General features: G+C 43.0%; 1 protein-coding gene across 1 annotated transcript in view; it reads left to right on the top strand.

Moving 5' to 3' along the window:
- Positions 1–27,457, top strand: part of rhbl4 (Rhomboid-like protease 4) — an 81,393-nt gene that overhangs the window by 18,571 nt on the left and 35,365 nt on the right. The window contains exon 2 of the mRNA XM_014207861.2: positions 23,984–24,136. Within this exon, the coding sequence (XP_014063336.1) occupies positions 24,020–24,136 (117 nt within the window). The 5' untranslated portion in view covers positions 23,984–24,019. The remainder of the gene's footprint in view (positions 1–23,983; positions 24,137–27,457) is intronic.

Here is a 27,457-nt window from a genome sequence, read left to right as displayed (position 1 = left end):
TCAAACCATTCAGTGACCATTCGTGCCCAGTGGTTGGGGGCATTGTCATCCTATGGGGCATAGCCATGGTAGTCAAAATAATGGCCTGCCCAGCATTTATATAAATTACTTTTAAATTACCAATATCTCTCTCATCATCACTCAATGCCTAGGCCTACCTCCACTGTATTCACATCCTACCATACCTTTGTCTGTACATTATGCCTTGAATCTATACTATCGCGCCCAGAAACCTGCTCCTTTTACTCTCTGTTCCGGACGTACTAGACGACCAGTTCTTATAGCCTTTAGCCGTACCCTTATCCTACTCCTCCTCTGTTCCTCTGGTGATGCAGAGGTTAATCCAGGCCCTGCAGTGCCTAGCTCCACTCCTATTCCCCAGGTGCTCTCATTTGTTGACTTCTGTAACTGTAAGCCTTGGTTTCATGGATGTTAACATTAGAAGCCTCCTCCCTAAGTTTGTTTTATTCACTGCTTTAGCACACTCTGCCAACCCGGATGTCATAGCCGTGTCTGAATCCTGGCTTAGGAAGACCAACAAAAAAAAGAAATTTCCATCCCTAACTATAACATTTTCCGACAAGATAGAACAGCCAAGGGGGCGGTGTTGCAATCTACTGCAGAGATAGCCTGCAGAGTTCTGTCTTACCATCCAGGTCTGTACCCAAACAATTCGAGCTTCTACTTTAAAAAATACACCTTTCCAGAAACAAGTCTCTCACTGTTGCCGCTTGCTATAGACCACACTCTGCCCCCAGCTGTGCTCTGGACACCATATGTGAACTGATTGCCCCCCATCTATCTTCAGAGCTCGTGCTGCTAGGTGACCTAAACTGGGATATGCTTAACACCCCGGCCATCCTACAATCTAAGCTTGATGCCCTCAATCTCACACAAATGATCAATGAACCTACCAGGTACAACCCCAAAGCCGTAAACACGGGCACCCTCATAGATATCATTCTAACCAACTTGCCCTCCAAATACACCTCTGCTATTTTCAACCAAGACCTCAGCGTTCACTGCCGCAATGCTTGCATCCGTAATGGGTCTGCGGTCAAACGACCACCCCTCATCACTGTCAAACGCTCCCTAAAACACTTCAGCGAGCAGGCCTTTCTAATCGACCTGGCCCGGGTATCCTGGAAGGATATGGACCTCATCCCGTCAGTAGAGGATGCCTGGTTATTCTTCAAAAGTGCCTTCCTCACCATCTTAAATAAGCATGCCCCATTCAAAAATGTTGGAACCAGGAACAGATTTAGCCCTTGGTTTTAGCCCCTGACTGCCCTTGACCAGCACAAAAATATCTTATGGCGTTCTGCAGTAGCATCGAATAGCCCCCGTGATATGCAACTTTTCAGGGAAGTTAGGAACCAGTATGCACAGGCAGTTAGGAAATCTAATTCTAGCATTTTCAAGCAGAAATTTGCATCCTGTAGCACAAACTCAAAAAAGTTCTGGGACACTGTAAAGTCCATGGAGAATAAGAGCACCTCCTCCCAGCTGCCCACTGCACTGAGGCTAGGAAACACTTTCACCACCGATAAATCAACTATAATTGAGAATTTCAATAAGCATTTTTCTACGGCTGGCCATGCTTTCCACCTGGCTACCCCTACCCTGGTCAACTGCCCTGCACCCCCCACAGCAACTCGCCCAAGCCTCCCCCATTTCTCCTTCATCCAAATCCAGATAGCTGATGTTCTGAAAGAGCTGCAAAATCTGGACCCCCTACAAATCAGCCGGGCTAGACAATCTGGACCCTCTCTAAAATTATCTGCCGAAATTGTTGCCAAACCCACTGGCTCCAGGTTATCTACAAGTCTTTGCTAGGTAAAGCACCGCCTTATCTCAGCTCACTGGTCACCATAGCAGCACCAACCTCTAGCACGCACTCCAGCAGGTATATCTCACTGGTCACCTCCAAATCCTACTTTGGCCGCCTTTCCTTCCACTTCTCTGCTGCCAATGACTGGAATGAACTGCAAAAATCACTGATGCTGGAGACACACATCTCCCTCACTAGCTTTAAGCACCAGCTGTCAGAGCAGCTCACAGATCACTGCACCTGTACATAGCCCATCTGTAAATAGCCCATCCAACTACCTCATCCCAGTACTGCATTTATTTATTTTGCTCCTTTTCACCCCAGTATCTCTACTTGCACATTAATCTTCTGCATATCTACCATTCCAGTGTTTATTTGATATATTGTAATTACTTCGCCACCATGGCCTATTTATTGCCTTACCTCCCTTATCTTACCTCATTTGCACACACTGTATATAGACTTTTTGTACTGTATTATTGACTACATGTTTGTTTATTCCATGTGTAACTCTCTGTTGTTGTATGTGTCGAACTGCTTTGCTTGATCTTGGCCAGGTCGCAGTTGTAAATGAGAAGTTGTTCTCAACTAGCCTACCTGGTTAAATAAAATATGAAATATATATATATTTTTAAATAAACATGATGGGATGTTAATTGCTTAATTAACTCAGGAATCACACCTGTGTGGAAGCACCTGCTTTCAATATACTTTGTATCCCTAAGTTACTCAAGTGTTTCCATTATTTTGGTTGTTACCTGTATCTAGAAGCAGACCTTCAGTATAAGGCTTTATTATCCTTATGAACATAGGACCTTTAGCTCAGAAACAAACTGAGTTGATCACAGCTTGCTAGCTTAGGGTCATCAGCCCTAGGGTCCCAGTAGAATTACCACAGCGCCTCTCTCTTCTCTCTCTCTTTCTTCTCTCCTCTCTCTCTTTCTTCTCTCTCTCTTCTGTCTCTTTTCTTCTTCAACATGTCATGGGTTTTTCTTCTTCACTTCCTTTTCGTCTTCTCTCTCTCGCCTCTCCTTCCTCTCCTTAATTTTCACGGCTTGGTAATCTCCTGAGGGACTGAGAGCTTGGCTGATAACCATCCTCTTACACATGCTGTCTGTCTGACACTCAGAGCTCCAGCTGGGCTGGAATCCTGCAATACTGAATAGAAAGTCTTTACTACTGCTTAGAAATGCCTGGAAATTGTAAGGATAAAGAATGACTAAATCTGTTGATGTTTGAGGCTTAATTTGTGTGTAAGTAATTCATCTCCATTGGATTGATGAGAACTTAGAAATAAGATGGTATTTCTGCTGTGCCTGCATTCTCATGCCTATGACTGAAGCCTAGGGGGTTAGTTTCCCAAAAGCCTCGTAGCTGAATCAGGCTGGCAGAGTGGTTTTGGTTCTGTAGCTGTACAGCCATTCCACACCATCACGGTTCACGGCACCAGAAGCAGAACTGAGTGGGATGAAATGGGGAGGAACGGCCTGGTCTCTCAGGAGGAATGTGAGGTATTTACCACAAAGCATCGAGCCAACCAGGTTCAATGCTTTGTGGTAAATGCCATGACTATCAAGCAGCTGCCTCAATTAGAGAAAACTCTATACTGATACCAGCTCTGAAGAAGATTAGTGGAGATAGAGAATTGAGTGGGACCTGGTGAACTCACTCTAGGTGAAACTGTCCGTGTCTGAATACTTAAACTGCATACTATGTACTCATCGTCGCATACAATTTAGCACGTACTGTTTAGTAAAAAGCAAGCAGTATGCCCTGAATGACTGAATAGGTGGGGTGGGGCAGAGTGGACGTGGATTTCTCCAAATTCAACAGACATGCATGGCATTAACCAGCCTGATAATAGCTAATTTCCAATTAGATTAATTTCTCTAAACTCTGAATAGAATATGGATGGAGTTCTAGGCCTCTCAGGCTGGTTGTTGGTGTTGTGCTATTAGGGTTCAATGAATACAACGTAATGAAACATAATTCATGTTTACTGAAAGAATATAGTGTTTACATCTTGACGGGAGGCACGTATTCATACAACTCTGTCATGTTCAACTGCCAAAGAGTAGCTCTCCTGTGCATGCATTATCCATTCAGGTATTGTAATCAATCTAGCAAACACTGTTTGCTTATATCATTACATCTCACTTTCTTTAAATGAAAGTATTTTACTTTTCAAAATGAACCATTTCTTTCTGTACTCAAAGTGTAATAACAAAATGAATTGTAAACAGCATTTCAACATTGTCAACAAAATGTTATTAACTATCTGCTTAGAAGGATCACTAGTGAAAATACTACAGTAGTAATATACTCTCATCTGTTTTAATTGTCCTTAGAGTCCCTAACAACTCTCAATAAGTATTTCTGGTACTTTAACTGATGTGTGAGTCTTCTGATGGTGTTCTTCACACTGGGCTGCTGCCATAGATGTGCTTTCAGCCTCTTTTTTTATTGTTTTATTTCACCTTTATTTAACCAGGTAGGCCAGTTGAGAACAAGTTCTCATTTACAACTGCGACCTGGCCAAGATAAAGCAAAGAGGTGCGACAAAAAAACAACACAGTTACATGTGGGATAAAACAAAAGTACAGTCAATAACACAATAGAAAAATCTATATACAGTGTGTGCAAATGGAGTAAGGATTTAAGGCAATAAATAGGTCATAGTATCAAAGTAAATAAAATGTAGCATATTAACACTGGAGTGATAGATGTGCAGATGATGATGTACAAGTAGAAAAACTGGTGTGCAAAAGAGAAAAAAAATGTAAATTAAAACAATATGGGGATGAGGTAGGTAGTTGGATGGGCTATTTACAGACGGGCTGTGTACAGCTGCAGCGATCGGTAAGCTGCTCAGATAGCAGATGCTTAAAGGTAGTGAGGGAGATATGTCTCCAACTTCAGCGATTTTTGCAATTCGTTCCAGTCATTGGCAGCAGAGAACTGGAAGGAAAGGCAGCCAAAGGAGGTGTTGGCTTTGGGGATGACCAGTGAGATATACCTGCTGGAGTGCGTGCTACAGGTGGGTGTTGCTATGGTGTCCAGTGAGCTGAGATAAGGCGGTGCTTTACCTAGCAAAGACTTATAGATGACATGGAGCCAGTGGGTTTGGCGACAAATATGTAGCGAGGGCCAGCCTACAAGAGCATACAGGTCGCAGTGTGGGTGGTATATGGGGCTTTGGTGACAAAACGGATGGCACTGTGATAGACTACATCCAGTTTGCTGAGTAGAGTGTTGGAGGCTATTTTGTAAATGACATTGCCGACGTCGAGGCAGTGAACGCTGAGATCTTGGTTGAAAACAGCAGAGGTGTATTTGGAGGGCAAGTTGGTTAGGATGATATCTATGAGGGTGCCCGTGTTTACGGATTTAGGGTTGTACTTGTGTGTCCAGGGCACAGCTGGGAGCTGAGGGGGATCTATAACAGGCGGCAACAGTGAGAGACTTATTTCTGGAGATGAATCTTTAAAATTAGAAGCTCGAACTGTTTGGGCATAGACCTGGAAAGTATGACAGAACTTTGCAGGCTATCTCTGCAGTAGATAGAACTACCAAAGGGGGAGGAGTTGCAATCTTGACAGAAAATGTTGTAGTTGGAGATGGAAATTTCAGAATATTTTTGGTGGCCTTCCTAAGCCAGGATTCAAACATGGCAAGGACATCAGGTTTGGCGGAGTGTTCTAAAGCAGTGAGTAAAACAAACTTAGGGAGGAGGCTTCTGATGTTAACATGCATGAAACCAAGGCTTTTACCGTTACAGAAGTCAACAAATGAGAGCGCCTGGGGTCACAGGGCCTGGGTTAACCTTTACATCACCCGACGAACAGAGGAGGAGTAGGATGAGGGTACGGCTAAAGGCTATCAGAACGGGTCCTCTAGTGTGTTGGGAGCAGATTTCTGGGTGTGGTAGGATAGATTCAGGGCATAACGTACAGACATAACGTACAGACAGGGGTATGGTAGGATGCGGGTACAGTGGAGGTAAACCTAGGCATTGAGTGACGATAAGAGAGGTTGCATCTCTGGAGGCACTAGTTATGCTAGGTGAGGTCACCGTATGTGTGGGAGGTGGGACGAAAGAGCTCTCTGAGGCATGTTGAGTGGGACTAGGGGCTCCGCAGTAAAATAAAACAATGTTAATTACCCTAAACAACAGTATACAAGGCATATTGACAGAGAGAGACATAAAGCGAGGCATAAAGCAATCACAAGTGTTGATTGGGAGAGCTAGCTAAGACAACAACGGGTAAGACAACAGCAAATCAGCTAAGACAACAACAACAGGTAAAATGGCGATGAATGGGCAGAGAGGGTCAGTTAACTACACACAGGGCCTGAGTTCAAGGCTGGGGCCGACAGATAAACAAAATAAACAAAATGGAGTACCGTGATTAATGAACTGTCCAGCAGGCATCAGCTATGTAGCCAAGTGATCATAGGGTCCAGTGAACAGCAATAGATGAAACAGGGAAGCCGTTTGGTAGTCGTTACTATGCTAGCCGGGAGATGCGCCTGGCTCGAGGCTAACTGGTGCTAGCTTCGAGACAAGGGCGTCACCGACGTCCGGCAAAGGCCGGTTGAGGACACATCGGACGGAATTACGTCGGCAAACCAGTCGTGATGGATCGGTTGGGCTCCATGTCGACAAAGGGTCCAGGCCAATTAGCAAAAGAGATATTGTAGCTGGAGTAATTGTGTTTGCTGGCCGGGAGATGCGCCTGGCTTGAGGCTAACTGGTGCTAGCTTCGGGACAAGGGCATTAGCCACTATAGCCACTTGGTAGCAGTTAGCTAACTGCGATGATCCGGTGGTCCAGAGCTTACAGCAGGAATCGAGTGATGTAGTGGCTTCTAGTCGTGTTAGTGAAGAGTCCAGGAGGCATCAGCTGTATAGCCGAGTGATCATAGGGTCCACTGAGCAGGCCGGGGGTTGGGCCTGGCTCAAGGCTGGCTTCGGGGCTGGGCCAATCGGTAGCTGCTAGCTAGCTGCGATGATCCGGTGTAATGGTCCAGAGCTTACGGCAGGAATCCGGTGATGTAGTGGAGAAAAGCAGTCCCGTATGCTCAGGGTTGATATCGCGCTGTGCAGACTGGCAGGTATTATCCAGGCTAAAAGTGGCTGGTGTTTGAGCTAAAGGTAAAGGCCGCTAGCAGTGGCTAACATTGACTAAATAGCTAGTAGCTAATTAGCTGGTTAGCATCTGATGGTTAGCTTCTGATGGAGGTTCTGGCTATAAGGCCTAAAAATAGCAGATCCGTATCACATTGGGTGAGGCGGGTTGCCAGAAGGTATATTTCATTTAAAAATGGAAAAAGAGATTGAAATATATACAAAAAGACGAAAACAACTTCAAATGTACACGGGACAACAACAAACACATCCGCACTGCTACGCCATCATGGAAAAAACAGTGTCTGTGTCATGATGGTTTGTTCTTCACGTCCCACTGTTGTCAGAGCTGTGCTTTCAGTCTCTTCATCAGTGTCTGTGTCATGATGGTCTGTTGATGGCTCCTTAGAAGATCGCAACTATTTCTCCGTAAAACAGCACCATATTCTGTTTGTATGTTGTGAGACCTTGGCTGTACTTCGGTGATTACTGTTCCTTTCTGTGTCCATGTGTTTGTTTTGTCTTTGTCCCGCACGTTGTCCCCAGGTTGGAGTTCAAGCAGGTTTCTTGTCCCTCATATTGTCCCCAGGTTGGAGTTCATGGAGGTTTCTTGTTCCTCTGTCATAGTAGAACTTTTGCTTAGTTTTTTGTTGTTCCTTGAACTTCCTCACTTTCTCTCTCCCTTTCATTTTTAGGAGGTTCTCCTTGATGAGTCAGTTGGTCCTCAGTCTGCGTCCCTTGAGGAGCTGTGCTGGTCTCAAGTGTCGTTGTGCGGTATACAAGCAGGCTCCTGTAGAAGGCAGTTCCACTGTCTTTTACTTTGTACATCAGTCTCTTCACTGTCTGAACAGATTTCTCCACCATTCCATTTGATTGTGGGAAGTGTGGACTTGATGTAGTGTGGACGAAGTCCCAGTCCTTGCTGAATTGTTTGAACTTTGCATTAGAGAATTGTGGTCCATTATCTCAGGAGTCGGGAGAATATGGATTGCATACAGGTTATCACAGCATCTGTGGTGGTAGTGTTCAGCCTACAAACCTCTGGATACAGAGAGTAGGACTCTGTGACAACAAGGTAATCCATTCAATTACATGTGAAAAGGTCAGCACCTACCTTTTGGTATGGTCTCTCAGGTGCAGGGTAGGGCTTTAATGGCTCAGCAGCAGGGGCGGAAATCGCGGGGGGGACGGGGGGGACACGACCCCCCCATCCTGGGAAAAATATGATTTGTCCCCCCCAATATATCACTGAAACATAACTATGTAATTTAAATAATATTAATAATACGCAATGAAAGCAATTGTGCTGATTATAGACACTTAACCTCTTGGGGCTAGGTGGGACGCTAGCGTGCCACCCGTGGTGCACTCCATCAACAGCAGGTGCATTTCAAGAGCGGCAAATTTGAATCCAAATAAATGTCAAAATTCAAATTTTTCAAAAATACAACTATGTTACACCATTTGAAAGATAAACATCTCCTTAATCTAACCACGTTTTACGATTTCAAAAAGGTTTTACGGCGAAAGCATAAATTTAGAGTATGTTAGGACAGTACATTTACAAGAGTTGTGTGTAATGTTTTGTCAAGTCAAAGACAGGGTCACCAAAACCATAAAACCAGCTAAAATGATGCACTAACCTTTTACAATCTCCATCAGATGACACTCCTAGGACATTATGTTAGACAATGCATGCATTTTTAGTTCTATCAAGTTCATATTTATATCCAAAAACAGCGTTTTACTATGGCATTGATGTTGAGGAAATCGTTTCCCTCCAATAACCGGCAGTCAAGTCAGCGTCACAAATTAAATAATTAAAATTAGAAAACATTGGTAAAATATTATATTGTCATTTAAAGAATTATAGATTTACATCTCTTGAACGCAATCAACTTGCCAGATTTAAAAATAACCTTACTGGGAAATCACACTTTGCAATAATCTGAGCACTGCGCCCAGAAAAATACGCGTTGCGATACAGACTAGACGTCATGTTGGGGAGATCTAAAATCGAAAATACTATGTAAATAATCCATTACCTTTGATTCTCTTCATCAGATGTCACTTCCAGGTATCACAGGTCCATAACGAATGTAGTTTTGTTCAAAAAAGCTCATCATTTATGTCCAAAAATCTCCGTCTCGTTAGCACATGATGTAAGCCAGCCGGACTTCTCGTCATGAACGAGGGGAAAAAATATATTTCCGTTCGTTCAAACATGTCAAACGTTGTATAGCATAAATCATTAGGGCCTTTTTAACCAGAACATGAATAATATTCAAGGTGGACGAATGCATACTCTTTTATAACGTATTGGAACGAGGGTACCCAACATGAACACGCGCGCCAGGTGTCTAATGGGACATCATCGTTCCATGGCTCTTGTTCGGTCAGATCTCCCTCCAGAAGACTCAAAACACTTTGTAAAGGCTGGTGACATCTAGTGGAAGCAATAGGAAGTGCCAAAATATTCCTAAGCCCCTGTGTTTTTCAATGGGATAGGTTTAAAGTCAATACAACACATCAGGTATCCACTTCCTGTCAGAAAATGTCTCAGGGTTTTGCCTGCCAAATGAGTTCTGTTATACTCACAGACACCATTCAAACAGTTTTAGAAACTTTAGAGTGTTTTCTATCCATATATAATAAGTATATGCATATTCTAGTTACTGGGTAGGATTAGTAACCAGATTAAATCGGGTACATTTTTTTTATCCAGACGTGCAAATGCTGCCCCCTAGACCCAACAGGTTAACAGAGGGGTCGTATCTACTGTCTGAAAGGCACTCAATGAACGTAACTGACGTGAGGTTAATCCAGTCAATCGCGCACACACACTAGCTGAATATGCAGAGCTAGCGCGCAAATATGAACTATTAAGCTAGCTAGTACCTATTCCATTTATGTGGCCTCGTCAAAGATGGAATCTTTGCTATCGTCAATTTATTCCGAGATCAGCATGCAGATGATGTAAGTTAGTGCTTCAAAGTCCCTGTGATAAGGTTAGCGATAAACTGAAGTCCAAACTGAACAGAACTACACTCTCTTCTACCATTGTCTTAAATATATTTAATGGTCTCGTTGCAAAAGCTAAATTGTCGCAAGGGAACTTTTATTTATTTATTTTATTTAACCCGGGTAGCAAAGATTATAGCAAACACCACTGAAACTGAATTGGTGCTCGCTAGCTTTGCAAATTCAGCTATTGTTGGAAGCCAGCCAATATGAAACAAACTATTAAAATTACAAAAGGTTGCAGCATATGTTGTGTAAATGGTGAACTCATACAGCTGTCAACTCTTGTCATTTTAATCCGTTTCACATTTGCTAGCTACCTTTTAGATCGAAGCCCAAATAGAATGATAAAAGATAAGATGATAGAAGCCCATCTCCTACTGTAAATAACCTACACACTGTGTGTGTGTGTAGCCAGCCAGCCAGCCAGCCAGGTAGAAAAATGGCAGAAAAATAAAAGACGGACATCAGAGTATTTTTCAGTACACCAAAACGCAAAGTAAGAACCCTAGTAGCCTAATATCTCAAAGACTAGTTGTTAAAATGTTCATAAGAAAGAAATGAAATTCTAATGGAAATGTTTCACAATGATGTCATTAGGCAGATTAGGCAACAGATGGCACACAGACAGCAGAGTTGGGGACAGATATGCAGGAACAGACTGGCAGAGACAGGGAGTCTCAGGTAAGTTTGTTGAGTCTTTGTTTGGCAACATTATGAAAGGTTCTCCATTTTTTTTACTTGTAAAATAGGAACATAATTGGAAAATGCCATGGATACCCCCACTCTCAACTTAAACTGGTGACTGAACTAAGATTTGTTAAAGGCAATGGTATTGCTGTTTTGAGTAGTTGTGTATTTTTGGGTACCGGTAGTTAGGAGTACGGCAAACACCTTATTTCTTTGGTTCCTCAATATACATTTACCATATTACAATGTAGGCTATGTGTTACAGCACTACTTTTGGTGTCCCCCTCAGGAATTGCTCTTGAGAAAATGTCATGTAATTGTCCCCCCCAAAGTTGATATCAGATTTTCGCCCCTGCTCAGCAGGGTTCTTGCACTTCTCGGTTCCTAGGTGGCCTTCATTCATCTTATTTAGCATTCCCTTTTCTCAGACTTTTCGGAATTATTATTTTGCTTCCTTTGTAGACAATGTTTCCAATTGCTGTCAGCTTAGCTCTGCAATTACAGTATTCAGTTATGTCTTATGAACAGTCTTGTTTCATGTTAGGCCATCCATTGATGATTGTTTTCTTCAGGTTTGTCAGTGTTGTGTCTTTTTCTGTCTCAGTCTGTATGATTTCCATCTGCATCTGCGACTGGCAATGCTGTTGTGATCATGTCTCACTTGTTCATCTGCTTTGGTGCTCGCTAGCGCCTTCGGGTCATCAGCTCTAGAAAGCGTTTCTGCTGTGCACGTCTTTCCTGGTGTATGTTCTACATTCAGAGCATTGTAGTTTGATCATCATCAAATCAAATTTTGTTAGTCACATCCGCCGAATACAACAGTGAAATGCTTACTTACGAGCCCCTAACCAACAACGTAGTTAAAAAAAATACTGTTAAGAATAAGAAATGAAAGTAAGAAGTAATTCAAGAGCAGCAGTAAAATAACAGTAGTGAGACTATGTACAGGGGAGGTACCGGTACAGGATCAATGTGCGGGGGCACCGGTTAGTTGACGTAATATGTACATTTAGGTAGAGTTATTAAAGTGACTATGCATAGATGATAGCCATTAGATTAGGTGTTCAGGAGTCTTATGGCTTGGGGGTAGAAGCTGTTTAGAAGCCTCTTGGAAATAAAGGAGAGCTGCACACTCTAAGAGCTCAGATGCAAAAATGTTATGTCCAACGTTTCAACAGGCAAGCTGTCTTCATCAAGGTATAATCACAAACACTGCAGGGTGACACGTTTATATAGTGTCAGACACACACAGGTGTCTGTAATCATGGCCAAGTATGGCGTAATATCATTGGTTAATTCTCAAATATTAAAATGACATACAAAGAACAACATACAAAGAACAAATGGATAGCATACGATCATTGATTAAATGTAGACTACATAAGCCTACAAACAATTACAATGGCAAAGTCACAAGAATGGCTTCAGATCAAAGTCCATGTTGAGACCGAAGGGAGCAAGGGTCTTTAAATTAAAGTTCCAGGCAGCCTCTCGTTTTAACAATAAATTAATCGAGGTCACCCCCTCTCCTAGGGAGGGTGACATGTTCGATGCCAATATAACAGAGAGACGAAATTGAGTGGTTTGCTTCCAAAAAGTGGGCCGCAACTGGGTAAGTCGAGTTTTTGCACCTAGTGGTGCTACGATGCTCTGAGATATGTACTTTTAATTCACACTTTGTTTTACCCACATCATTTTTACCACAAGGACAAGTTACAAGATAAATAACTGCCTTAGTGGAGCACGTAATAACACCTTTGAATGGGATCTGTTTCCCTGTTTGGGGGTGTTTGAAGGATCTACATTTATAAGTGCCATTGCATTGAGCATTACACTTGTAGTTTCTATCCAGTAGGGGCGCAAATAGACGTTGTTCAGGGATATCTTGGGGTGGTAAATCAGAGTGTATCAATTGGTCTCTGAGATTTCTGTCCCGCGAGAATACGACAAAGGGAAGGTCCGAAATTCTCAATGGCAGTATTAATCTCTCCTTGAATTTTCTTCGCATGTCAGCCATATTTCTGTCGAAATCTGATTGTTTTTTGCAAATTCTTTTGATTCGACAGAATTGGCTGTAGGGCAAACTATTTTCAAGGGAAGTGGGTGACAACTGTCAGCCCTCAACAAACTGTTACGATCAGTAGGTTTCCTGTAAAGATCAGTGTATAGAACATTATTTTCACACAAGAAAACTGATTTGAAGTGTATCAGATTGCATAGTAAATCTCAGATGTTCAGAACAGGAGTTAAGAAAAGCATAAAACGCCTGGAGCTGTTTTGCATCACCCCTCCATAGAACAAAAATATCATCAATATACCGTTTCCAAATAATGATGTTAGGCAAGAAAACATTTTTGAGAGGATTGAAAATAGACTGTTTCTCCATGTAACCCACATACAAATTAGCATAGTTAGGAGCCATGGGGGACCCCATAGCAGTAGCCTTCGTCTGAATAAAGAAATCATTTAGAAACATGAAGTATTTTTTTTTTTTTTTTTTTGTCATTAGTTATGTGTGAGTACTATTTCAGCCAATGTTATAATGCAGGCACTGGAAGGTAATTCATTAGGGTCACGTTGCAGAACAAAATGTTCCATAGCTTCAATACCACCCTCGTGTGGAATATTTGTGTATAACGACTCAACATAAAAAGTAACTAACAAGGTATTCTCAGTTAGAGGATCAAGAGACTCAATGATAGAGGTCATACTGCGGGTGTCCTTTACAAAGGAGGAGAGCTGTTCTGCGAGTGGTCTAATAAAAAAGTCAACAAAAGTAGATAGAGGGGTCGTTACTGCATCAATGCCCGCTACAATAGGGCGCCCTGGAGGTTTTGTAACATTCTTATGTAATTTCGGCAAAGTATAGAAAGTGGCAATTTTAGGGTGCTGAGTAGCCAAAAAGTTGTTCTTTTTGGTTATCTGACCAGAACTTAAAGACCCATCTAGGACAGTAAAGATAGTGTTCTGAAATTGGGAAGTGGGGTCACTTCTGAGTTTCTTGTAAAAGGTGTTGTCAAGCAGCTGTCTATGACACACTTTCACATAAGATGTCCTATCCATGAGTACCACCGACCCACCCTTATCAGCAGGGCGGGTAAGGACTGACGTATCGGATTGTAAATCAAGCAAAGCTTGTTTTTCATCCTTAGGTAAATTATGGAAAGATTTGGGCAACATCTTTTTCAACAAGTCTGCAATATGTCTCGATAGAGTGATTGCGATTGGCTGGAAGTATAAAATAACTCTTGCTTCTAGAGTTGGAGTATGTGCAGGTGAGTACCCTACTGGTTCAATAGAAATATCAGGATTAGGGGAGCTAAAGTATTCCCTTAAACGGATGTTTCTAAAAAACTTGAACATGTCTACCTTAACATCAAAATCATTGCACTGAGTTGTAGGCACAAAAGATAACCCTTTATTAAGCAAAGAGACATGGGCAGGGCTCAATATCTTGCTTGATCAATTAAAGACACTCAGTCCCGTGGGTTCTGGGACCGTGTGAATGGTCCCCTCTACCTCTGGTAGTCGTTTCTTCTTACCCCGTCGGGTGCGGCATCTCGTCGGTGCGCGTGCCTGCGGTCACCTCCGCCCTTCCGTCGGTCCAGTCTCTCGTTGAATAAAAAACTGACACTGGAAGCCGATGAGGCGCTGGTTGTAGAGTGTTGATCAGATGGAGGTGGATCGAAGTAAGCGGCATCCCTCCTGCGTCTGCCATGGGGAGGAGGAGCAGGACCTCCCTTGTCAGGGTTTCGCCAGAAGTAGACTTTGTCCTCGGCCTGAGCTCTTAGAGTGTGCGGCTCTCCTTTATTTTCAAGTTTTCCACTCCGCTAGCCAGCACCTCGCCTAAATAGGTGTGCGTTTCTTTTTCCTCTAGAAGCCTCTTGGACCTAGACTTGGCGCTCCGGTACCACATGCCGTGCTGTAGCAGAGAGAACAGTCTATGACCAAGGTGGCTGGAGTCTTTGACAATTTTTAGGGCCTTCCTCTGACATAGCCTGGTATAGAGGTCCTGGATGGCAGGAAGCTTGCACTACCCTCTGTAGTGCCTTGCAGTCGGAGGCCGAGCAGTTGCCATACCAGGCAGTGATCCAACCAGTCAGGATGCTCTCGATGGTGCAGCTGTAGAACCTTTTGAGGATCTGAGGACCCATGCCAAATCTTTTCAGTCTCCTAAGGGGGAATAGGTTTTGTCGTGCCCTCTTCACGACTGTCTTGGTGTGCTTGGACCATGTTAGTTTGTTGGTGATGTGGACACCAAGGAACTTGAAGCTCTCAACCTGCTCCACTGCAGCCCCGTCGATGAGAATGGGGGCGTGCTCGGTCCTCTTATTCCTGTAGTCCACAATCAGCTCCTTTGTCCTGATCACGTTGAGAGAGAGGTTGTTGTCCTGGCACCACATGGCCAGGTCTCTGACCTCCTCTCTATAGGCTGTCTCGTCGTTGTCGGTGATCAGGCCAACCACTGTTGTGTCATTGGCAAACTGAATGATGGTGTTGGAGTCGTGCCTGGCTGTGCAGTCAGGCACGACTGCACAGCCAGGCAGTCGTGGAGGGGACTGAGCATGCACTCCTGGGGGGCCCCTGTTTTGAGGATTAGCGTGGCAGATATGTTGTTACCTACCCTACCCTTACCACCTGGGTGTGGCCCGTCAGGAAGTCCAGGATCCAGTTGCAGAGCGAGGTGTTTAGTCCCAGGGTCCTTAGCTTATTGATGAGCTTTGAGGACACTATGGTGTTGCACGCTGAGCTGTAGTCAATGAATAGTATTCTCATACAGGTGTTCCTTTTGTCCAGGTGGGAAAGGGCAGTGTGGAGTGCAATAGAGATTGCATCATCTGTGGATCTGTTGGGGCAGTATGCAAATTGGAGTGGGTCTAGGGTTTCTGGGATAATGGTGTTGATGTGAGCCATTACCAGCCTTTCAAAGCACTTCATGGCTACAGACGTGAGTGCCACAGGTCGGTAGTCATTTAGACATGTTACCTTAGTGTTCTTGGGCACAGGGACTATGGTGGTCTGCTTGAAACATGTTGTTATTACAGACTCAGACAGGGAGAGGTTGAAAATGTCAGTGAAGACACTTGCCAGTTGGTCAGCACATGCTCGCAGTACACGTCCTGGTAATCCGTCTGGGCCTGCGGCCTTGTGAATGCTGACCTGTTTAAAAGATCTTACTCACATTGGTTGCGGAGAGAGTGATCACACAGTCTTCCGGAACAGCTGGTGCTCTCATGCATGTGTCAGTGCCATTTTCCCCGAAGCGAGCATAGAAGTAGTTTAGCTCGTCTGCTAGGCTTGTGTCGCTGGCCAGCTCTCGGCTGTCCTTCCCTCTATAGTCTGTAATAGTTAGCAAGCCCATTCCAGTCTGTGCTAGCAAAACAGTCCTGTAGCTTAACATCTGCTTCATCTGACCCCTTTTTTATTGAGCTAGTCACTGGTGTTTCCTGCTTTAATTTTTCCTTGTAAGCAGTAATCCGGAGGATAGAGTTATGATCAGATCTGCCAAATGGAGGGTGAGGGAGAGCTTTGTGTGTGGAGTAAAGGTAGTCCAGAGTTTTTTTTCTTCTCTGGTTGCACATTTAACATTCTGATAGAAATTTGGTAAAATGGATTTAAGTTTTTCTGCATTAAAGTCTCCGGCTACTAGGAGCGCTGCCTCTGGGTGAGGGTTTTCCTGTTTGCTTATGGCGGAATACAGCTCATTCAATGCCGTCTTAGTGCCGGCCTCTGACTGTGGTGGTATGTAAACAGTTATGAAAAATGTAGATGAAAACTCTCTAGGTAGATAGTGTGGTCTACAGCTTATCGTGAGATATTTTACCTCAGGCGAGCAATAGCTTGAGACTTCCTTAGATATCGTGCACCAGCTGTTATTTACAAAAATACATAGCCTGCCGCTCCTTGTCTTACCAGACGCCACAGTTCTATACTGCCGGTACAGTGTATAACCAGCTGGCTGTATGTTTATAGTGTCGTCATTCAGCCACGACTCCGTGAAACATAAGATATTACAGTTTTGAATGTCCCGTTGGTAGTTTAATCTTGCGCGTAGGTCATCTATTTTATTCTCCAAAGATTGCACGTTTTCTAGCAGAATGGAAGGAAGTGGGGGTTTATTCGATCGCCAACGAATTCTCAGAAGGCAGCCCGCCCTTTGGCCTTTTTTTCTCCGCCGCCTCTTCATGCAATCACGGGGATCTGGGCCTGTTCCTGAGAAAGCAGTATATCGTTTGTGTCAGGCTCATCAGACTCGTTAAAGGAAAAAAAGGATTCTGCCAGTCTTTGGTAAATAATCGCAGTCTTGATTTCCAGAAGTTATTTTCAGCCATAAGAGATGGTGTCGGCAACAATATGTACAAAATAAGTAAAAAAAAATAAGCTATAAAAAACGCAAATAAACGGGAAAAAAACACAATCGGTTGGGCACACTTAAAACGTCTGCCTTCTTCTCTGGCGCCATTTTTAGACATTCTTTGGACTCTCAGTGGACAGTCAGTCAATGGCTTTTGAAACAGCAGAATCAGTGGTTTGTGATCCGTTTCAACGCTGATCACTTGTCCTGACACAAACCAATGGAATCTCTCACAAGCAAATGTTATGCTGAGCAACTCCTTTTCAATTTGAGAATACTGGGTCATTGAACGAGATGCATATGCCACTGTTTGCCAGTTGTTGTCGTATTTCTGCAACTGAACACTGGGATGCATCCGATGATATCTTGATGGGTCTCGCTGGGCCGTAAAACCTAAAGACTGGTTCCTCTGTCAGCTATTTTTTCAAGTTGTTCCTTGCAGTCTCATTTTCATGATTCCATTCCCATTCTATATTATTTTACGTCAGTCTTCTCAGCAGAGTGATCTCTGAGAGGCTGTGTATGAATTTTCCCAAATAGTTGACCATGCCTTTAAACCTCTGGACATCCTTTTTACTCTCTAATTTTGGCTTGTTATCCACAGCAGATATTTTTCTCAGGTTAGGTCTGATGCCTTCACTGCTGATGATGTCTCCAACGAAAGTCAACTCTGTCACACTAAGCTGGCATTTCTCTCTGTTCAGTTTCAAGTTTGAAAAAAGTGCTGGAAGCAACAATGAAAGTAGTCTTACATCGTGCTCTGCTTTCCCCATACAATAATGTCATCCATCAATGTGTCCACGCCCTCAATGTGTTCATAAATCAGATGTATGGTTTTGTGATCAATTTCCGGTGCTGAGGCAATGCCAAACGGTAATCTCAGGAACCTGTATCTGCCATAAGGGGTGTTGAAGGTACATTGTTTAGAGCTGGCCTCATCTAACTTTAACTGCCAAAATCCTGAAGATGCATCTAAGATGCTTTTGCAAACTGTACCATGATTCCCTCACGTGTGAAGTGTTCTCTTTTTATTGCTGGGTTCAGATCCCTTTGATCCAGGCAGACTCTCAGTTTTCCATTATTTTTTACCACAATGACGAGATAATCTATCTTCTGAACCACAGTCAGTTTCTCCATTCTGTCCAACTCTTCTTTTAGCTGGACTTGGAGCAAATGGCACTTTTCTAGATGGATGAATAACTGGAGGTATTTTTTGGTGTATCCAGACTGTGTTCACCTGGCAGATATCTGAGTCCTTGGAATAAGTCATTATACTCCTTCATCAGTTCATCATAGTCTGTCTCTGTCTGGCTTTCCACCACAATAACTCTTTTCACTAGGTTCAGTCTGTCAGCCTGCATATCCTTGGGTACTACGATGAATGACAGTATGTGCAGTGTGTGCAGTGTTCTTGTATGACACTTTGGCAATTCACTTCCCTTTAACTGTAATCTCAGCACCTGCATAACCTGTCACTTTAACTTCAGCTTCATGTAGTTTCATCTTGGCCTTATACTCTTAAACTCAGTCTCTGATATCACATTCACCTGTGCACCTGTATCCAGTTTAAATGGAATAATACTGTCATTCACCTGTAAAGAAAGAATCCAATCCTTCTGTTTTCTAGAAAGAGCATCCACATAGAACTCATCTAGTTCATTTTCACCCACTGCATCTATCATATAGAGCATCCACATAGAACTCCTCTAGTTCACTTTCACCCACTGTATCTATCATATAGAGCATCCACATAGAACTCCTCTAGTTCACTTTCACCCACTGTATCTATTTGGTGGATCTAGATGGTCTAGTATTTCGTTTAAAAGCACTGATGAAGGCCAAGAGAGCAAGAAACACTTAGCCTACACTTGAACACCAATGTTGAAGCTTCGCTATTCAGCATGTTCCCAATTAAGTAGCCTAGTGTTGTTGTTTGGCTACTTGAAGAGAAGTAGGACCTATCACTCGCAGACCACCTCTTCCAATGCATTGTGGAAAAGTGTGCATCAAATTTTACTAGATGAAGAGCCAAAATGAGTATAACATCCTGGCATTTAAATCATACTTTATTTTCACATACTGAGAATGCATCATCAGCAATTGCGTTGTTTCCCGTTATTCGTTGATTTTGGTAGCACATCCCCATATCTAATGGATCAGCTGTTGTCAAAGCCTTTAAGAGTATGACATCCGGCATTTAAGGTATACTCGATTTTCGAAATGTCAGATAATGTGAACATTTATTTTTTCGCACAATCAAACATCCTACTATTTAGGACGCAAGTATACGTATTCGGACACGACAACTGTGTTCAGGGCTTCTGGTATGGTTAACTTACCCTTTAAATTAAGGTTGAGAATGGTCTGTTGTAGCTTGGTGGTGGCTTGTGGGATACAGAACTCTGCCTCTACTTCCCTAGTTAGACATCATGCATTATGGACTGGATCTTCACTTGAGGAACGTACAGAACAGGTTCTCTCATAAATCTTGTGTTGATGTTCATGGGAGATTTGGGTCAATTTGAGGTTACACATGGCACATGGATTTGAAGTGAGCAAATCTTTAGTCAAAAGCTTATCGCTCCCCCTGTTTCCTGGTTGACCACTAGGCCTGAGGATTGAGGTAAATAGAATGGACCTGTAATACCAGATTAAACTTGGTGACATATGTCAATAGTAAAATGAGTTGGAATACAAAGAAGATCACTGTATTTTCTCTTTTCTCAGATCATATTTTGGTCCATCTTGCTGCTGGTTTATCATAATGATGCTGGTGTGGCTGGTTTATGGAACATTTTGGGTGAACCTTACTGGAGTCAAGCTAAAACGTGACGTCTTGTTTGAACCTCCATAATCCATTCATTCCATAATCCATCAATTCCATAATACATCAATTCTCTTCCCAGTATGGTAACGAGATGAACTACATATACAGTCGACTTCAAGTTGTGTAAATGAGAGCACTCTCTTCATTACTGTAGGTCGTACTTTCAATGTGGCTTCTTTTTTCCCCCCAGAGGCGGGTCATCTATACCACCTGTGGCTGTTTTCTCTGTTGTCTTCTCTATGAAACTCTCTGTTGTCTTCTCTATGAAACTCTCTGTTGTCTTCTCTATGAAACTCTCTGTTGTCTTCTCTATGAAACTCTCTGTTGTCTTCTCTATGAAACTCTCTGTTGTCTTCTCTATGAAACTCTCTGTTGTCTTCTCTATGAAACTCTCTGTTGTCTTCTCTATGAAACTCTGTTGTCTTCTCTATGAAACTCACTGTTGTCTTCTCTATGAAACTCACTGTTGTCTTCTCTATGAAACTCACTGTTGTCTTCTCTATGAAACTCTCTGTTGTCTTCTCTATGAAACTCTCTGTTGTCTTCTCTATGAAACTCTCTGTTGTCTTCTCTATGAAACTCTCTGTTGTCTTCTCTATGAAACTCTCTGTTGTCTTCTCTATGAAACTCTCTGTTGTCTTCTCTATGAAACTCTCTGTTGTCTTCTCTATGAAACTCTCTGTTGTCTTCTCTATGAAACTCTGTTGTCTTCTCTATGAAACTCACTGTTGTCTTCTCTATGAAACTCACTGTTGTCTTCTCTATGAAACTCTGTTGTCTTCTCTATGAAACTCTCTGTTGTCTTCTCTATGAAACTCTCTGTTGTCTTCTCTATGAAACTCTCTGTTGTCTTCTCTATGAAACTCTCTGTTGTCTTCTCTATGAAACTCTCTGTTGTCTTCTCTATGAAACTCAGAGGGGGAGGGGGAGGCATGGATCTAGGAGCAGATGATGGGTAAAGTTGCATTTGGTTCATTAGAACTGAGATATTAATTAAAAATAAATAACAGAAACACGTCAAATATTAGAAACAGGATAAGATTTTTTTCTAACACATCAAATATTGATTCCAGCCAAAGATGCATAACACAGAAGTCTATTGACATGACACACGAGGGGAAATATCACTGTTTGGACTGAGATGCTATCAGGCTTATTGGTTTTTCCATAGTCCATAAAGCATAAAGAAAGCAGTGCTCCTCTACAATGCTCTGTTATGCTGAAATGAGAAGAGCTGCGATCAGCCTCTGTAAGGTTACACTGACCTTGTGCCAGTTATAATATCATAAAAATGCAGCTTGGCATTTCTTTTCTCGAGAAAGGAAGGTTGAAATGAGAGAGGGAGAAGTAGAGATGGAGGAGGAGAGAGAGAGTAGGAGAAAGGGAGAGAGAGCGAGAAAGAGAGAGCGAGAAAGAGAGTGCGAGAGAGAGAGAGAGCCATTGGTTTGGAAAGTGCAAGGCTATTGATATAGACACAATGAGGAGTAACTTGAGCTCCATTCAACCCCCGTACCGTACAGTGCAAAGCTCTTACCATGAGTACATCAAACAGGATAGGAGAAGACAATGTTTGGACAACTATTATATGCAAAGTGACATTCTGTTGAATTTCAAAAGATGTGTCTGGAGGAACTGTCCATGAATGTAAAACAGGCCCAAGTACTTACTGTAGTTACGTAACTGTTAGAGAAGATCCATCTCTGGAGTGGATCTCTGGAGTTGCCCACCAATCCATCCATGTACTGTAGTGAAATCAACACCAAGGTTCATGACACAAGAGCAAACCAATTCATTATTTTCCATTCAATGAAAACTCACTTCCATTCAGTTCCATTTGACTCCTGATGCAGGGTGAATTCCTGGAGATTCTTGATGTTTATGATATCACCCATCCAGTTCCTGTCCTGATCTCCCTCCAGGGGTGGGCAACTCCAGTTCTCGAGGGCCTGATTGGTGTCCCACTTTTTCTCCATCCCTAACAAACACAGCTGATTAATCAATTTGCATTCTAAACTGAAGCTCATGATTAGGTGATTATTGGAGTCAGGCGTGTTGTTGTGACACCAATCAGGCCCTCGAGGACTGGAGTTGCCCAGGCCTGCTAGGCTGACATACAGGAGGACGGGTATCATCATGTGGTCCACTGCAGGATTAAAGCCTTAATCTGCTTGTCATACGACACACACACAGATGTAGAAAACTGACTGGGTGAAAGAGGAATAGAGCGATAGAGGGATCGTGAAATAACAAACAATGTGTTTTGTGTCAAAAGGGGGGTGAGAGAGGCAGTGCTTTCGTTTTTATTGTTTTGTTTTAGGATGTGGTCGTATTGTTGCTATTTGTAGGAGCCCTAATCAGTCTGGATCGCTGAACCGTTACAGATTGCGCAATAGAAATGTAAAGAAAATGTCCAATTTAGCCTACATATGCAGCGTTTACCGTGAATGCAGGAGCACACAGGGTTCTAGAACCAACCACAGAATGACTGTCAGAACACACAGAACACACAGAACACCAAATACACAGAACACACAGCACACAGAACATGAAACACAGAACAGAAAACACACAGAATACACAAAAGACAGAGAACACAGAACAAAGAGCACACAGACCAAAGAGCACACAGAACAAAGAGCACACAGAACAAAGAGCACACAGACCAAAGAGCACACAGAACAAAGAGCACACAGAACAAAGAGCACACAGAACAAAGAGCACACAGAACAAAGAGCACACAGAACAAAGAGCACACAGAACACATTGAACACAGAAAATCAAACACAGAACACAAAACACACAGAACACACAAAACACAGAACACACTGAACACAGAACCCACAAAACACACAGAACCAACAGAATGCAGAACCCACATAACACACAGAGAACACAGAACACACAGAACACAGCCAGGCGAGGAATAACTGCACATTCCTATGTGTTGCTTTTTTCTGAATTCTTTCTGTAAAACTCCATTATCTTGGGTTTGGAAACAGCCTCTCTCAGTGCCTGGCTGGCTAGTGAGTCTCTGCTGGTATTGAGTAGCACACAACTTGTTGGACTTGGCTAAATATTCAGCCTCAACAATCAATTACAAGACTAACCTGCTGAATGGATGAATGATTATATCAATACAAATTTGCCTAAGGCTTACATCAAAGATCATATCCTAGCTATTGACACATGGCAAGTAATATCTTAGTCAACTCCTTAGTGAGAACCCCCTTGCCAGTCTGTAGACGGTGTGGGTTTAGGTTTGAATTGTATGTGTACAGTATACCAATCAATCCCTCTCTGTGGTTCTGTCCACAGGATTCCTCAGTACTATATGTGTGGAGCTGAACCCCTCATTATACTTGAGTCAGACTGGTCCTTTGATGCAGCGGTTCCGGTGTTGATGGCTGCTTCCAGGGGTTGGCCTTGATTAGCAGCTTGTTAGAGGTTTACTGTATAAAGGTTGTGTGTGTGTGTGTGTGTGTGTGTGTGTGTGTGTGTGTGTGTGTGTGTGTGTGTGTGTGTGTGTGTGTGTGTGTGTGTGTGTGTGTGTGTGTGTGTGTGTGTGTGTGTGTGTGTGTGTGTGTGTAAACATCCTCAGCCACCCCCCACGCAGAGGTGGACAAGTTCAAAGACTAACAGTAAATACATTTTTTGGGGAGAAGTTTTAGAGGCAATCACTGCCCCCTTGTGGGAGTTTATAGTAGTACAAAGACTTCAAAAACACTGTCCATGGAAATCATAGGTCTGCCTTGGTCATGCAGTGGTACAGGGAGAGCACACCCAACACAAAGACATATGACTACACAGAATGGAAGAAAGGCCGTGAATATACATGAAGACAGCCCAGAGCAGACTGCTCTAAAGCCTAAATCTGAGGCTGTGTCCAGATGGGCAGACAGACAGTGGACACAGGGCAGGGTATGTCCAGTTTAGAGGGCAGTCTGTCTGTTTGTGACGGGTTGCGCTGGCAGCATTAGGATTATGGAATTACCCAATCATGAAAAGTATTCAATAAAGCTGCTCAATGCGCTCCACTCTGAGTCAGATCGCTGGGTTTATCTGTAGTACGGCTACTGTGTGTGCATTCTGAACTTCTGTCTCACATCTCTCCTTCCTCTCCCTGTGTCTCCAGCTGGCAGGCGTAACGCAGTAGGGGGCGGTAGAGAGCATGGCTGAGCCGGGCCAGCCCCAGGAGAGCAGCAGTCTGCAGAGGAAGAAACCTCCATGGCTCAGAGTGGACATCCCCCCACAGCTGTCCCTGGATGAGCCCTTAACATTAATACAGGTATGATGAAACACCTCTCTCTCGATCTCTCTCAATTCAATTTAAGGGGCTTCATTGGAATGGGAAACATATGTTTACATTGCCAAAGCAAGTGAAATAGATAATAAACAAAAGTGAAATAAACAATAACAAATGAACAGTAAACATTACACTCACAGAAGTTCCAATAGAATAAAGACATTTCAAATGTCATGTTATATCTAAATACAGTGTTGTAATGATGCGCAAATAGTTATTTATTTAATTATTTATTTTATTTCACCTTTATTTAACCAGGTAGGCCAGTTGAGAAGAAGTTCTCATTTACAACTGCGAGCTGGCCAAGATAAAGCAAAGCAGTGTGACAAAAACAACAACACAGAGTTACACATAAACAAACGTACAGTCAATAACACAATAGAAAATTCTGTATACAGTGTGTGCAAATGAAGTAAGGAGGTAAGGCAATAAATAGGCCGATAGTGGCGAAGTAATTACAATTTAGCAATTACCACTGAAGTGAAATATGTGCAGATGAGGATGTGCAAGTAGAAATACTGGTGTGCAAAAGAGCAGAAAAACAAAAACAAATATGGGGATGAGGTAGGTTATTGGTTGGATGGGCTATTTACAGATGGGCTGTGTACAGCTGCAGCGATCGGTAAGCTGCTCTGACACCTGACGCTTAAAGTTAGTGAGGGAGATATAAGTCTCCAACTTCAGTGATTTTTGCAATTTGTTCCAGTCATTGGCAGCAGAGAACTGGAAGGAAAGTCAGCCAAAGGAGTTGTTGGCTTTGGGGATGACCAGTGAAATATACCTGCTGGAGCGCATGCTACAGGTGGGTGTTGCTATGGTGACCAGTGAGCTGAGATAAGGCGGAGCTTTACCTAGCAGAGACTTATAGATGACCTGGAGCCAGTGGGTTTGGCTATGGATATGTAGTGAGGACCAGCCAACAAGAGCATACAGGTCGCAGTGGTGTGTAGTATATGGGGCTTTGGTGACAAAACAGATGGCACTGTGATAGACTGCATCCAATTTGCTGAGTAGAGTGTTGGAGGCTATTTTGTAAATGACATCGCCGAAGTCAAGAATCAAATCAAATGTATTTGTCACATACACATGGTTAGCAGGTGTTAATGCAAGTGTAGCGAAATGCTAGTGCTTCTAGTACCGACCATGCAGTCATATCTAACAAGTAATCTACCAATTCCACAACAACTACCTTGTACACACAAGTGTAAAGGAATGAATACGAATATGTACATAAAAATATATAAATGAGTGATGGCCGAACGGCATAGGCAAGATGCAGTAGATGGTATAGGGTACAGTATATACATATGAGATGAGTATTGTAGGGTATGAAAACATATAAAGCGGCATTGTTTAAGGTGGCTAGTGATACATCTGATTACATCATGATGGCAAGATGCAGTAGATGGTATAGTGTACAGTATATACATATGAGATGAATAATGTAGGTTATGTAAACATTATCTAATATAAATAATATAAAGTGGCAAGTGATAAATTGATTACATAAATTTTCCCATTATTAAAGTGGCTTGAGTTGAGTCTATGTTGGCAGCAGCCACTCAATGTTAGTGATGGCTGTTTATTTTCCTGACACCACACTCCGAGGGCCCTCACCTCCTCCCTGTAGGCCGTCACATCGTTGTTGGTAATCAAGCCTACCACTGTAGTGTCATCTGCAAACTTGATGATTGATTTGGAGGCGTGCATGGCCACGCAGTCGTGGGTGAACAGGGAGTACAGGAGAGGGCTGAGAATGCACCCTTGTGGGGTCCCAGTGTTGAGGATCAGCGGGGTGGAGATGTTGTTACCTACCCTCACCACCTGGGGGCGGCCCATCAGGAAGTCCAGGACCCAGTTGCACGGGGCGGGGTCTAGACCCAGGGTCTCGAGCTTAATGACGAGTTTGGAGGGTACTATGTTGTTAAATGCTGAGCTGTAATCGTTGAACAGCATTCTTACATAGGTATTCCTCTTGTCCAGATGGGTTAGGGCAGTGTGCAGTGTGATGGCGATTGCGTCGTCTGTGGACCTATTGGGTCGGTAAGCAAATTGGAGTGGGTCTAGGGTGTCAAGTAGGGTGGAGGTGATATGGTCCTTGACTAGTCTCTCAAAGCACTTCATGATGACGGAAGTGAGTGCTACAGGGCGGTAGTCATTTAGCTCAGTTACCATAGCTTTCTTGGGAACAAGAACAATGGTGGCCCTCTTGAAGCATGTGGGGACAGCAGACTGGGATAAGGATTGATTGAATAGGTCTGTAAACACACCAGCCAGCTGGTCTGCGCATGCTCTGAGGACGCGGCCAGGGATGCTGTCTGGGCCTGCAGCCTTGCGAGGATTAACACGTTTAAATGTTTTACTCACGTTGGCTGCAGTGAAGGAGAGCCCGCAGGTTTTGGTAGCGGGCTGTGTTAGTAGCACTGTATTGTCCTCAAAGCGAGCAAAAAAGTTGTTTAGTCTGTCTGGGAGCAAGGCATCGTGATCCACGACAGGGCTGATTTTTCTTTTGTTGTCCTTGATTGACTGTAGACCCTGCCACATACCTCTCGTGTCTGAGCCGTTGAATTGCGACTCTACTTTGTCTCTGTACTGACGCTTAGCTTGTTTGATTGCCTTGCGGAGGGAATAGCTACACTGTTTGTATTCGGTCATGTTTCCGGTCACTTTGCCCTGATTAAAAGCAGTGGTTCGCGCGTTCAGTTTTACGCGAATGCTGCCATCAATCCATGGTTTCTGGTTGGGGAATGTCCCACACTATTCAACAGCCAGTGAAATAGCATGGCGCGAAATAAAAACAGTAAAAATCTCATAATTTCATTTTCTCAAACAATCAACTATTTTACACCATTTTAAAGATAAGACTCTCGTTAATCTAACCAAATTGTCCGATTTCAAAAAGGCTTTACAGCGAAAGCATAAAATGACATTATGTTAGGACATAAACTTCACAAGAAAATCCACACAGCCATTTTCCAAGCAAGGACATGCATCACAAAAACCAAAAGTACAGCTAAAATATTCACTAACCTTTGATGATCTTCATCAGATGGCACTCATAGGACTTCATGTTATACAATACATGTATGTTTTGCTCGATAAAGTTCATATTTATATCCAAAAACAGCATTTTACATTGGCGCGTGATGTTCCGAAAATGTATTCCCACCAAAACTGACGGTGAATGTGCACATCAATTTACAAAAATACTCATCATAAACTTTTATAAAATGTACAACAGTTATTGAAAGAATTATAGATACACTACTCCTTGACGCAACCGCTTTGTCAGATTTCAAAATA

This window comes from Salmo salar, chromosome ssa01 (assembly GCF_905237065.1).
Source record: "Salmo salar chromosome ssa01, Ssal_v3.1, whole genome shotgun sequence".
In the NCBI taxonomy this organism is placed as follows: Eukaryota; Metazoa; Chordata; class Actinopteri; order Salmoniformes; family Salmonidae; genus Salmo; species Salmo salar.
Note: the sequence above shows the minus strand (reverse complement) of the source record. Positions and strands in the feature narration are given on the sequence as shown.